This window comes from Ambystoma mexicanum, chromosome 6p (genome assembly GCF_040938575.1).
Source record: "Ambystoma mexicanum isolate Mex_15411 chromosome 6p, UKY_AmexF1_1, whole genome shotgun sequence".
NCBI lineage: Eukaryota > Metazoa > Chordata > Amphibia > Caudata > Ambystomatidae > Ambystoma > Ambystoma mexicanum.
The window spans coordinates 113,510,504-113,524,815 of record NC_090935.1 but is presented as its reverse complement, the minus strand read 5'-3'; the positions used below and the strand labels follow the sequence as shown (position 1 = coordinate 113,524,815).

The 14,312-nt window shown below is 44.9% G+C and overlaps 1 protein-coding gene across 2 annotated transcripts in view; it reads right to left on the bottom strand.

Moving 5' to 3' along the window:
• Positions 1-587: 587 nt before the first annotated feature.
• The window catches only part of FANCG (FA complementation group G), a 574,353-nt gene continuing 560,628 nt past the window's right edge, over positions 588-14,312 (bottom strand). Inside the window, exons 13-14 of one of the 2 annotated variants that reach the window (XM_069626811.1) lie at positions 13,596-13,728; positions 588-1,669 (exon numbers count right to left, since the gene is read on the bottom strand). In XM_069626811.1, coding sequence (XP_069482912.1) covers positions 1,561-1,669; positions 13,596-13,728 — 242 coding nt within the window. In that variant the 3' untranslated portion in view covers positions 588-1,560. Of the gene's footprint in view, positions 1,670-13,595; positions 13,729-14,312 lie in introns of those variants that run through there. The other variant, XR_011280595.1, reaches the window with a different exon arrangement.

Genomic DNA, 14,312 nt, shown 5'->3' with positions numbered 1-14,312 from the left:
TTAAGTCCAAGTGTAGGCTACTAGTTGTGAGGAGAAGGAAGGGGGCTTGCCGGCTGAGCCAAGGCAAGGAAGGTACTCCTGCCACTGATATCATCTTCATCCCTGTGGGAGAAGCAAACACTAGGCTTAACTTTGCAGGCGGGAGGCGGGGTGGGGGGATATTCTCTCATTGGAGGTGGCATAACGCTCCCCGATTTGAAAAGTGAACTCCCAGCAGCCAGCTGGAGCGCAACAGCGTTATTTCCCCACAACTCATCAAATCCACAGTGGGAGGCTCTGCCAATCTGGCCTTCCAACAACCTTTGCTCACATGCTGCTGTATGTCCTTGCCCCATATGTTTGCTGCACACCCTTGGCTCCAGACTCTCTCCAGGCTTCTTCAAGGTGCAAATGGGATCTGCTGCAACCTCCTATCCAGTCAGCAGCATGACCAGACCTCCATTACCCCTCTGCCGCACCACAAGCAGTTTCAGCTCTCTGACTGCCATCCAGCTCCATCTCTCTGTGGGTTCTTCAAGACTCTTAGCCAAAGTGAAGCATCTTGTGTTCAAAAGCAGTCAGGAACCACTCAGTTATGACACATGACACAAATGGAAGTCTTCTTTTATTGTTACAGTGTACAGGTAGGAAAGTAGTCAGGAGAGTAAGGGACATTCTTTTGGATCGCAAATTAATATCCCAGGAGCAATCATATTGTCGATTTCGTAAGGATAATTCAGAATTGGAACCAATAAAACATTTGTTGATCTACTGTAAATCACTACATACTTTGCTTTTTAGGGATTAGTTCACAAAGAAGCATTTAAGGACTGTGTGTCTATTTGCTTAAGAGCTTTGGACTGCTATCCCTTGTCACTGGGTATTGCAGTGACTGGATCTTTGAGAAACTTAAATCTTTTCAATGTGGCTGATTAACCATCTATGGACTTGTTCTTCTGAGCTTTGATTAAAATTGACTGTTAGTCTGTATAGTTTTAGGATGAATTTTATCTAGTGATCTTAAGCATTCATGGTTGATTGTAATGATTTATATAAATTGTGATTTTAATTATTTATGTAATAAGTATGTATATAATGAATAGGATTACTTTTGATTATTATTTTTGATTTTTAACAGAAATTTGTATTTTCTGATTTTGTAAAGGTTGACATTTCTTTATCCATATAAAATATATATATTTAAAAATACTGTACAATAAATTCCTTTTAGCTTGAGTTGCATAAACATCTTTTGAATGCAAGCTTTTTTCAAGTACAGTATTTCGGATTGTAATTAACAGGTTTCATACTTACAAAAATTCACATATTAATAAGGATATCTGTACCACGGCAGGTATATAGTCTCAGACTTTGAAAGGTTCCTGGATATAGACGGATTCAGTAAGAAATACATTTGAGTGGTAAGGTCCTGTGTTCAGAGAGTGAAAGCAGTAGCTTATAATTATTGCTCCATATTACATAAGTGGATGTGAGAGCTTTAAAACTAAAATAGCTCTACTGAGGTATATCGTTTTGTAATTTCTAAGATGATTTTAGAGTACAAGGTGGACAGGGGGTGGGCTAGCAGTCCTTGGTATTTGAGTGGAGAAAGTCTTGTATTTTTCTTATCACCACCTCTTCCTGTGGAATGTTTTCCCTCAAATGAGGAACCAGGTAAAGTGGCATATGCCTAGAAAAGAGAAAAACAGAACATCAATGATAGAACGAATGTCTCAAAGTCTGTAGTTCAAATTCACAGCAGCACACTTTCTAGTTTTGCCATCAACCCTGTGCCCAGAATTCGCATGTGGTGCTATTTTCCTTAAACATCCACTCTCACTGCACCAGCTTTAAGGTGTTGGTTCCTAAATTTCCAAATTTAACGAAAGACATTTCATTCGCATGTGTGCAGGTGGAAGTGGTACCGAAGGCCTTCAGTGTATATTGCATTTTGAGACACAAGGTTTTGTTCCAAGGGCGGAACATGTGAATGAAAAGTTACTAACTTGTAATCCTACTTCTCCATCATGGGTATCTTCATTAAAATGTCTAATCACTCAATATCTAATCTTGAGGAGGGGGGCGTACATAGTTGGTAATGGCCAGCCATGCTGAGCCTTGGTTGCTTAAAGTGTAAATGCCCCCAAAACAAAGAAAAAACGGCCAGTTAGTGCTGGTCATTAACTTACCAGGGACATGGTGCTGCGAGTGGGCGAACAAATGGGGATTCACGGCAAAGGGAAAAAGGGAAGTGGAGCAACAGGAGAGATGGAATGTAGGCGTACACTGCACTCTGATTAGATGTTGCCGGCTCACCAGGTGCTAAGCATGATTTACTAATATCAATGAAGATTCTAAGATTAAGTAGTGATTATATTGTATAAGGTGCTATTTGATTAAAATGATGCACGCATAAGCAGGTGAGCAAGAAGGAAACTGCCCCTATAAGACACAGACATTAAGCTTCATTAAGATAAAGCATATTGGGATTTCTAAGGAACGTGTAATATAAACATGTTAATCATGTTGTGCATGCATGTACACCCTTTATAAAAAGCAAACACACAAGGCCTGAGAGACCCAAGGTCTTTATCAAGGTGATACTAATGTGTATATATAATGGAGGTCTCACAGAACCTACAGTAAAAAGGGACCTGTGGGACAATGAGGAAAGTGTACTCGCAGAGGGTTAACATCACACATGTACAATATCAAACACTTTTTAATGTGTTGTTGACTCTTTATGGCAAAATGAAATTGCACAGGTTATTGAATACTGGATTGCGAGCTATTTTAATTCCTAAAAGTTGCATCATCCCAACCAAGAACTAGAGACATGCAAATAATTCACATAAATCTCCTGAGGGAGATGAAATAGATCATTTGGATAGTGATGACATTAAGGTGATTTGCAAGTATAACCATGAAATCAAAATCGTTACATAGGATGAAGCTCCCGGTCATTGTTAAAAGGGCAGCCAAACGCCTTACACATGGGAGCGAATGCATCTGATATAGATCGCCTAATAGAAAGTGGAACATGTATTATGGACACAGACTAGTTATTCCACCGGATACAAAAAGAGCATGTACTCTGACAGTTAAAACAGAGTTAAATATATGTATGCAATCGTGTGTGGCATGGAAAGGTAGAATACACTCTCCAATGTGATGCTTATCAACAGCCTTTTTCTGTTCATTTTTGATTCTTTACGTTTTCTTTAACACCATTTTTCAAAGAACGTAGTCGGCACAGTGATTTAAGTAATTGTCTTAACATGCAACTGTAGAAATACACCACTGTTATTACAAATCCGACATCCATAAGACAGGACAGTTACCTTTCTGGATCCTGAGCCTGCTGGGTCTAGAGACGCAAACTACTCCTCACTGATGGCGACGAATGAGGCCGAAACATGCCTGGGGATGCTCGTGGTCTCGAGCAGAAGGTATGTGACCTAGCAGTTCTGGCTGGACTGCCCCTTTTGTGGTGGGACCAAGCCTGATTTGCATATGGCCTTTCTCCTTCTGTAATGGCTTGGCAGGCTGAAGAATGATGGTCTGGACGGTTGCCCAGAGCAATGCCAGCGGTTAGGATTAATTCCAAACCTTCCAGCCATCAGCACATTTATTTAGCAATTAGCTAATGGACATCCCTGCTACTCAGTTAGTTGAGACAAAAAAACATGCAGATACATGAGCTTGGAATTCATTTACGGGTGTGGGGGGGGTGTGTGTGGAAATTGTCCCTTCTGTTAGGCCTCTGTCAGACTTCTCTGCAATATTGACCCGGGCTTGCAATCTGCACTATGTCCGTCTCATGTGACATCCTTATCCCCAGTAACTTGTACACTGATTGGCGCAACACTCTGGACGATGCAGCCTCAGAGGGGCAGACGGCAGCCCCATCAGCGATATCCAATGAGAGCGGAGGTAGGAGGCCAGTGTATGGTGCACACCTTCAGTGAATTGCGACTTCCTGTGAGGTTTGGCCCAGGTGGCTGTCTCGGCCTGTACCGGCCGCTGTTGTGGCCTTGCAAGTATGTAGGACGTCGCCACCAGCACTGTTCCCTCCTGGGATGATAGGGGGGTCGCTCCTGCTTTCCAGAAAAAGAGCCGCCCGGTCAGTGCTGTGAAGTGGTTTGGACGAAGGCACCACTGGACATCACAAAATAACGGAGCGCTAGGTAACGAGGTAACACACACCTCTTGCCAGCTGCTGAACAACCCAGTGACCTTGTAAAGCATCACTTGTTAGATCTCCCCCAACATTCGCGCAAATCTCACAATTCTCCTGCAGGAGGAGCAGGATCACGGTGGAGCGCTCTATGTTGGGAGCATTTCAGGTAAAATGCTTTCTTTGTTTAAAGACGAAGTCTTCAAACATCACTCACAAATCTCTGTCTCTCAAAGAAGCAAGCTTCCATGTTTGCACCATGTGGTTGAGGGCCAGTCCGCCTGCAACTTTATCCATCTCCCATTTCTCTGTTTCTCTCACATGAGACAGTGTGCAAAAGAGTTTTGTAGTGAACAGGGCTCGCCATTCACGCGAAGCTGCAGAGCCTGTGGGAGCCGCCATATACCTCATTGGAGCCCGCATCGTAGAATGGGTGGCGTTTCACGATTTTTTTTTTTAAACAGCCACTCCATGATCATCCCACCACTTAATACAACTAAAGGGCAATAGTAAGTAGCTTGGCCCCTGAAGATAAAAAGAACAATACATTTCCCTCTCCCGCCATACTCCCTTTTTGATTTGCATGGAGCCATATCACCCTTTGAATGACCCATGGGCTTCTTTCTGAGGCCACATTGGGTTTTGCCAGGGCTTACCTGGATAATATTGTTGTACACTGACAGTCTTGGGAGGACCACATGAGACATCTGTAGTTAATCTGCAAGACGCTACGGAAAGCAGGATTAACAACAAGCCGATCCAAATGCCTCTTGGCTCAGTCCACAGTAAAGTACCTGGGTGTTTTGCATAGGAAACAAACTTTACCAGAAGTTTAATCCCTAGGTTTTGCACCATAACTGAGCTTCTTACAGGGCTGACCAACCTACAGAGCTGACGTACAGTCCTGTGGACGGGTTTGCACTCCACGCTTTTTAGGACTGCCATATATAGGACTACCACTATTTATTATGCCGACTTCTCCTAGCCTTACATCCTACAAAGAGATGCTTTAAATATTGACTTTGGATAGTCTTCACTCATAAATGGCAGGGGATAAAAATGAAATCCTTTACATCAGTCGAAGCTGTTCCCTAGAGAATCTACAACTTTATTAAACTATAATTGGGCACTAGGGGGGGCAATTGAAGCCCTTAAAAACGATTTGACTTGCCAGAGTTTACATCTCATTATCGATCATACTTACTAGCCTACAACAAAGGTGTTGAAATATATTTTAGTTGTCTCATGGTCTCTGTTCTCAAGTTCATAACAGTGGCTGTTAAATAGTTAAGAACATTTGTCTGAGTGACCACAGACAGACAGACATATTGCCTAGCAATTTTGCCATTGTATTGAATTAAACTCAATGGTCTGAATCTCAAAGGTTTTGCCTGCATCTGCATACACAATACATACAAAACATGTGTGGTAGGCCGAGCAATTAAATACTTGTCGCAAGAGTTTAGAGTTGTAACAGTAAGATTGTTTATTCTCAGTTCCTGTAAGCAATGAGTTGGATCGAATCACCACTGGTAGTAAGGGTTTCTCTAGAAATCATACTTTATTTTTGTTTAAAATAGAAAATAGTTGTTGAGGGCGAGTTAAACCAAATGTAGGCTTTTCTGTGGGTGTTCCACAAATCTGTGTTTCGAAAAATAAAGTTTCAACATCCTAATCTTAAGAGTTGATGCCCTCATCAACAGAACAGTGGCCCAAAAGAATGATTTCAAGCTAAACTTTACGAGTCTTTACCCGAACAGCTACTCTCTGCTAACAATAAATGCTCTAAGCCTTGGCAGCACAAGAATACTCGAACCTAATCCCAAACTCCGATGTTCATCCCTAAATAAATGCAAAAGAACCAAAACATACAGCTCTTACTGTGAAGGCTCCTTCTGATGGTACTCAGTCTGGTCTTATTTATTGTTTGCTTGTTAGGAGCTTATAGAATAAGAAAATACTATTTCAAAGAGCCCACAGGGCAGGGAGGGAGCAAGGGTGGGAAAACATTAAAAACACATTATTTAAGAGCAGAGGGGGGGAGGTAGAAGGGACAAATTCGACTGTGCCTTGTGAGTATTCAGAAAGTGAAAGTGCTCTCTGCTTTCGCCTCTGGTCTTCAGGACATCTCTCAGGAATACAGTTCCGCTCGTTCTGCTTTGTAGGCTGAAGTCTCTCCCATAGGTTTTGGCTTTGTCAGGACTTTCCACAGGTTTCTCACAGACCTTGACTTTGTTCCACATACTCAACCGATCTCTCTTAGACTATCACTGTATTCAGGACTCTCGTAGCCCTTTGTTTGGTTCAGAATTTACAATGAGTCCGCTTTGCATTCCTTTGGGTTTGCACCAGGTCTTCCATGGATCTGGGCTTTCTCAGATTTCACTACAGGTCCTCCTTAGACCTTTGCTTTCTTAGGCTTCACAACAGGTACGCCTTTGACCTTGGCTTTCTCAGGCTTCACAACAGGTTCTCCCTGGACATTGGTTTCCTCAGGCTTTACAACACGTCCTCCCTGGAAATTGGCTTTCTCATTTTTCACAACGTGTCCACAATAGGTCCTCCTCAGCCCTTGGCTTTCTAAGGTTTCACAAGTCCTACCCATACCTTGGCTTTCTCAAGTTTCACAACAGGTTTCCCTGAAGCTTGATTTTCTCAGGTTTCACAACAACTCCTCCTTGGACCTTGGCTTTCTCAGTTTTCACAACGGGTTCACAATAGGTCCTCCCCAGATCTTGTCTTTCTCAGGTTTCACAAGTCATATCCATACCATGGCTTTCTCAAGTTTCACAACATATTTCCCCCAAGCCTGGCTTTCTCAGGTTTCACAACAAGTATTCCCCATACCTTTGCTTTCTCAGGTTTCACAACAAGTATTCCCCGTACCTTTGCTTTCTCAGGTTTACACAACAAGATCTACCCGTACCTTGGCTTTTTCAGGATTCACAACAAGTTTGCCCCGGCTGTGGCTTTCTCAGGTTTAAAAAAAATAGGTCCTACCTGTACCATGCCTTACCTTTCTCATGCTACACAACTGTTCAAATGGATAAACCACCCTCCCATATATATATATCTCTTGCAGTTGCTATTATGTCACCTTCCTTTCATGGGTCAAGGATTACTACTCTCCCAACGGTTGCTGGTGATCAATCTTGAGGAGTGCCATGCCTATTCTCATAGGATTCTGCAAGGCAAATGAATGAGTAGACCTTTAGGGCAGACAACCCTGCAGTTCTTAACAGCTCCCAGTATCTCATTTCAAACAACCAGGTTACAAAAGGTTTCCTCCGGCCAGTAGTTTCCTTAAAGGCTCTCTGAAACTAAACCTTTCCTCAGGCAGTCAGCTTCTATGCTTGACCTCTCAATATGCATTGGGGTTCTCTCACAGACTGCTCTTTTCCCAGCCCTTGTATACACACTGGGTTAGAGGGTCGGGGGGGAGAAGAATATCTCTGATTGGTTAATCTCCATGCCATTTTTAATTTTCTTTTGTAATTGGTATATTTTCTTGGGAACCACTAATTACACCTACTAAGTAACTAGTTCAAGTCAAGCATTGGTTAATTACCTGATGGCCTGTCAGTTAACTTGGGACCACAAGACTTAAAGAGCATCTGTGGCATGAGGTGCCTCCTTGGATTAATTTCTCTCACAGTGAGCAGGATTGCAGTTTTCCCTGGGCTCTCCCATCAGCCATGAAGCAGTATGCGCAACAGCGAGACAATCTTCAGATCCCGCAGGTTTCTCACCTTGCTCTACTATGATGTGTATGTTTCTACCATGGGTTTCCTGAATTTCGCGGATCTGCTCGTAGAGGATTTTACACTGTTGTAAATTAGCGGTTATTTTCCTGTAGCCACATTGTCTCAGGGTCAAGCATTCTGCTCAGGGCAAAGTATTTTAGCACATTGAGTCATCTTTCAGTCTGAAGCACTTCCTAGAAGAAGGGTTTACTGTGTCTCTTGTATGACATTAACCTGGCAGGAGCCCTCTTCATCCACCCCCTTGGAGGAATGCCAGGCAGTGGCCAGATCAGCCCAGTCCCTGGTGGCTCACTTCCTCCACACATCAATATGGGGCGTTCAGGTAACTCATCACTATACCCATGTTATGTTATAAGTCTTTTAAATAGCACTGAATGACCACTGTAGTGGATACCCCTAATGAGCAATGGAAAGATAAGTGGATGGAAAATCAGAAAAAAGATGCTACTAACAGCTTGGAAGAATAATTTGAGATAGCTTGGGTGCATGCCGGTTCTGTTAGATGAACCATAGTTCTGAAATTTGGAAAATAAAGGGTATGTCCTAAAACATTGTGATAGTTGAATTCCATTTTCAGGGCAGATTTGGATAATTGCAAGTTAACACATAATGTCATATTTAGATGACTGATGTGACATTTTACAGGTTTGCTGGCTAAATCGACTAGGCATAACTGTGTTGTGCTGCAAGACAAACTCCAGAATGTTAAAATTTTGGACTGGCAAGCCTGAGCCGAGAGTGGCCTACTGACAAAAAGACCATGTCAAAAGGTGAATGGTATTGGTAACAGAAAGGAGGGTAATCACATGGTCTACTAATAAGGTACAAATTAAAACACCATGGCACATTCATATGAAAGGATTATTATTCAGTGTGTTTTTCCATGTTCATCTCATGCTTGGTTTTATTTTAATTCAATGTGAATACAAACTAGACCTAATAGCGAAAAAGGAAGTTGTCGGTCTAGGATTGGCCTGCAAACTCTATAAATATAATCTTTCCAGATAGTAGAATGAAACATTTAGATAATAGACACTCACCGAGGGAAATAGTCAGAACCAAAGATAATGGTCTAATTTCTGTGTTATTATCTAGGGCCTAAAGATTGGCAGTCGATTCAATATAAAAAAGTTAAAAAAACATAAAATCCTCCGTTTTACGCTGTTGAAATGAGAGTGATTACAAGTGGGGATTACAGAATGTATGTGTAATGCTTTACTAATCAAAATGTATGACATAACTTGCTTAAATCAATGTATTTGAACATATTTTAGAGGTTTGCAAAATGCTTCCTTGAATTCTTCAAGTGGAAAGGGGGCAGCGCCAGGCAAGGGACCAATACATCCAACCCCGAATTATCCATAGCCATTAGGACCTAGGTGTCCCTGATAAGATCATGATTGTTCCATCATCAGAGGTGTGTGAAGCCATGAAGGATGAGGAGGAGGGAGCACACCAGGGAGAGGACAGAGTTGGATCAGAGAGGACGACGAAGGAAGTACCGCCAGGTAGAGGATACCGTGGGCGGAGGGCCAGACCAGAGAGAGGGAGGAAGGAAGCAATAGAAGGGAAATGATGGCGCTGTTGGAGGAAAAAGGAGGAGAGTTGAAAGAGGAGAAGGTTGGAATAGAAAAGTGGTGCGAGGAGGAGGAGGTTAGAGGCAGCCAGAGGTTGAAGACAGAGGAGAAAGTGGACTGGGGTCCAAAGTTGAAACCCAGCATTAGCCAAGCCAAGAAGGCCAAGTGCTAGAAGATGTGCTCAGAAGGGAAATGGTGAACGGAGTGAGGTCTAGAAACCGCACAAGTGCTGGAGAAGTGGCTAGCCATGGTAACTTAGTCAGGGAGATTGAAGGGGCCAAAAAGCTTAACCAACCAGAGGAAAGTAAAAGAGTGAATTAGACAGAGGCTAGCCAGAGTCTGTGGTCCGCATTCTGGTGGGAAGGGCAAGCCCACCAAGGACAAATCTGAGCCAAGAAGCCTGAGCTGAGAGCACATGCTAGGGCCTCTGCCCTGCGAGCGTTGGCCAGAAACTCTGCTCAGCGTGCGCAGGCCAGGGGCTTGCCCTGCAAATGCAGGGAGTTCACCACTGTGAGCCCGAGCCAGGTCTCTGCTGCGAGCTTGAGCCAGGAGGCCTCAGCTGGGAGCTCGAGCCAGGATGTCTCAGCTGGGAGCCCAAGTTAGAAGGTCTCCACTGTAAGCCCAAGCCAGGAGATCGCTACTGGAAGCCCGAACCAGAAGGTCTCTGCTGCTAGTCCGAGCAAAGATCGCTCTGAGCCAAGAGGTCTTCTCTGGTAGTCTGAGCCAAGAGGTCTCCTTTGGGTATCTAAGCCAGGAGGTGTCCAAGCCAGAATTTCTCAAATTCGACCCAAGAGGTCTCTACTTGGAGTCCGATTCACAAGGTTTCTGAGCCAAGATGTCTCCTCTGGGAGTATGAGCTAGGAGGGTTCTGAGCCAAGTGCTCTCTGCTCGGAGTCCATTACAAGAGATCTCTGAGCCAAGAAGTCTCTGTGGAGAGTCTGAGCCAGGAGGTCTATGCTGGGAATCTGAGCTAGGAGATCACTGAGCTAAGAGGTTTCTTCTGGGAGCACGAGCCAGGACGGCTCCACCAGGACACTGAGCAAGCCATGACGTCTCCACCAGGAGCCCAATTGAGCCAGGAGTTCTCCATTGAGAGTCTGAGCCAGGAGGTCTCTGTGCTAGGAGGTCCAAGCTGGCAATCCGAGCCAGGATGTTTGCACTGACAATCCGTCAGCAGAAAATCTCCACTGGAGACCAAGCCAGGAGGTCTCTGCTGGGAGTCTGTGCCATGTGATATACGAGCCAAGATGTCTCTTCTGGGAGTGCCAGCCAGGAGCTCTCCGCTGGGAGTCCCAGCCAGGACATCTCAGAGCTAGGAAGTCTCTGCTGGAGTCAGAGCTAGGAGGTCTCTGATGAAGGTGTCTCTTCTCGGAGTCCCAGTCAGGAGCTCTCTGCTAGGGGTCACAGCCAGGGGGGGTATCTGCTGGATGCCCCAGCCAGGTGGTGCCTGAGCCACGAGGTCTCCATTGGGAGTCTGAGCCAGGAAGTCTTTGTGCCAGGAGGTTGGCGGTGGCAATCCGAGCCAGGATCTCTGTGCTGGCATTCTAAGCCAGGAGGTCTTCCATGGCGGTCTGTGCCAGGAGGTCTCTGCTGGTTGTCCGAGCCAGATGTTCTTTGATAGAGATCCAAGCCAGGAGGTCTATGCTGGGAGTCGAAGCCAAGAGATCTCTGCTCGGAGGCAGAGCCGGGTGGAAGGGGGGATCTCCACTGGGAGGGAAAGCCGGAAGGGGGGTTTTCCACAGGGAGGCAGATCCCGAGGTCTCTATAGGGACCCAGGGGGTATCCACTAGGAGGCAGAACCACAGTGGCCTCTGCTGGAGGCAGAGTCAGGGGGTCCTCAGAGCAAGGATTTCCCGCTAGTTATCCTAGCCAGGAAGTCTGCTGAAAGACCAACCTGGGAGGATTCCACTGGCAGTCCGAGAAGGGTGATTTCCAATGTCAGTCCAGGAAGGGAGGTCTCTGCTGGCAGTCCAAGCAGGGCTTCCCTGGGAATCCGAGCTGGGAAGGCCTCACAGGGAATCCCAGCTGGGTGGGGCCTCACAGGGAATCCAAGCCGGGCGGGGACGGGGGGGACGGGGGCTTCACTGGGAATCCGAACCAGGGGGGGGGGGGGCTCACAAGGAATCTGAGCCAAGGGGGGGGGGTCCACTGGGAATCTGAGCCAAAGGGGGGGGGGTCACTGGGAATCAGAGACAAGTGAGGGGTCTCATTGGCAATCAGAACCAAGTGAAGGGTCTCGCTGGGAATCCGAGCTGGGGGTCTCACTTGGAATCTGAGCCAGAGGGGCTCACTGAGAATGATCTAAACCAGGGGAAGATTGGCACTTCAATGACAAAAGCCAGAGGCCAGCTTCAGAATTCCCCCCGACCCCCTCCCCGACATAAGATGGCAGGGGCGAGACAGCAATCAACTGTATCTTAATCACGAGTTCCAAACCTTAGGAAGGAGAGCTTTACCATCAACCACAGAAGGGTTCCAGAGGCTGAGAAGCTAAAGGACCTGTGATTGGCAAGGCATGATTCTTTCAGGAGGACTCAACCTTGATTACAAACTGTTGTACACTAGGCTGTTTGGTTTTTAAATTGTCGAACTGTAGATTGGGATTTATTTAGAATATCCATCCCAACTGTTTTGTTCACCTTACAGTATTATATGGGGAGGCATCCTTGCTTTGTCGACCTACATCTTAGCTCCAATCCGTGGGTTATGAACTGAATACAGGAATTGGTTTGGAACCTATTTGGATCCCAAGTCGACCGTTGATCCTTTGTGGCCTACGACAGCATGCACAATGCAGGGTGAATATGCACTGCACATCGTTCATGCACAGTTTTGAGAATCTGCCTGGGTATATTTTTTTCCTGTGTTCTTTGATGTACCTAACATGACATCAATTAATGATGTGTGCATGAATTAAGCTCAGCATGCGATCTCCAATTCTTGAAATTCACTGTTATGCATAGAATTCTATTCATAGTGTGTTAGCAAGATTAATTTGGACTACTCCCATTGCATATTTTTGCCTCCACACTTCGGTCCTCCTTAAGGTATAACTTTCCAGGATTTTTGTTCTAAATTTGACTGATGGCTTACCTAAACAAGACGTAACAACGGTGGCGCTTGAAAACAAGCATAATTAAACATAAATTGGCCAGAGGTATATCCTACTTCACCCAAAGGCCAATTGACAATCACATAGACTTGTGGCCTATCTCCAATCACTGGGCACCAAATGTAAAGAACGCTTATTTTGTGTTGCAACACTGGATCACAAAGGAATCTATGTTAACAATCGTACTTATGACCACACCGTAGCAATTGTCTGCCCATGATGATTACTCTTTGTTGGCCTAACAAGCCACAAGGTCATTCTCTGGCAACTTCTCAGCTGTATACTCTCCAGAGGTTCACATTTTGTATGTCCCGACTCGCCCCGCCTCTACCAACCGGACCATTCCTCTTTACTTGTGCTCTGATTCAGCAAGGATCTGCATGCATGATTCCTTTGTTTTTCTGCATGCGTTTCTGCTCGAGATATCTTGTTTCCCAGTAAATACAAATGGTAACAAAGACATTGGGTCTCTTTACGGGTCCAGCGGTTGCTGTGCAGGAAAAACCGGCAGGCTGCCACCGGTCTCGTAGTGCGTTACCGCCTACGTGATTGCCAGAATCACGAGGGCATTAAAACCCTGGTGACCCGGTAATTCCGGAGGCGGAATTCCGTTAATCCCCATTTCCATGGAGTCCGATAGGACCCTAGGGTGATGGGGACCATGGAAACATTGGCCCCGTAAATAACGGTGCTGGTGTTTCCATTTGTGTTTGCAGGCGGGTGGCGTTACTCCCACCGAGTCAGACCTGGCGGGACTGACACCACCGACATGTAGAACTGGTAGTCTGCCGGCCCAGAGACAACGGTGGCGGCGGGTTTACCACCACCGTTAATTCCGGACCGGTAGACTCTAAATGAGGCCCATTCTTAACTTAATAACCGTTACTGAGCTCCTACATATTTGTATGGCACTGGCAACAATGCTGCAATTCAACAGGGTAGAGTCTTGATGGGCAATATTGTAGATAGAAAATGTACCAGCATACCTGCATGCATTCTCTTGCTTCCCATTGGTTGTTGGTAAATTGCTTTGAACCCTCTGCCAGTAGCTTGCAGCTTCCTGTTTCCTGTTGAGCTTCCACAAAACATTTAGCAGATAAAATGTAGCTTCACGGTGATCTACAAATCACAAAATAATTATTTGATCACATTAGCATGCAGCACAAAAGAATAACTCATCACACCGAATCAAAGTACTGATCTGTAACAATCCTCTGGGATATTCTCTATACAATGTGACTGGCCTGTAGAGACAAGGCCGAGCTATGCTGCCCCGACGTTGGCATTAATCAAGCAGCTCAAAAACCCAGCACTCCAGCTATAAGCACTGTGCGGGCAATACTAGATTTCTAGTATCTTTAGTTTACCGTCTTTAGTGTTGGTCAAGCGACAGACTACCAATATAAAAACCCTAATTTTATTTTGTTTCATCAATACTTAAACGCATATGGCTTAAATAAAACCTCACATATTGACGGCAGAAAATAAAGTATGCTCCTTAAAAAGGAACACTTAATATAGGCCAATGGCTCATTAGGGTGCATAATTTGGGTAAGCTTGCAATCCCAAGCGACAGCAACCCCTCCTTAGGTCAATAAGACTATTAGAACATAGTTGTAACAGGTATATATATTTGTGTAATTGTGGTTTTTGTATTTTTAAACTTTAATTTCCTCCTTAGCTGCCAATGAAGGTTCGGGGAG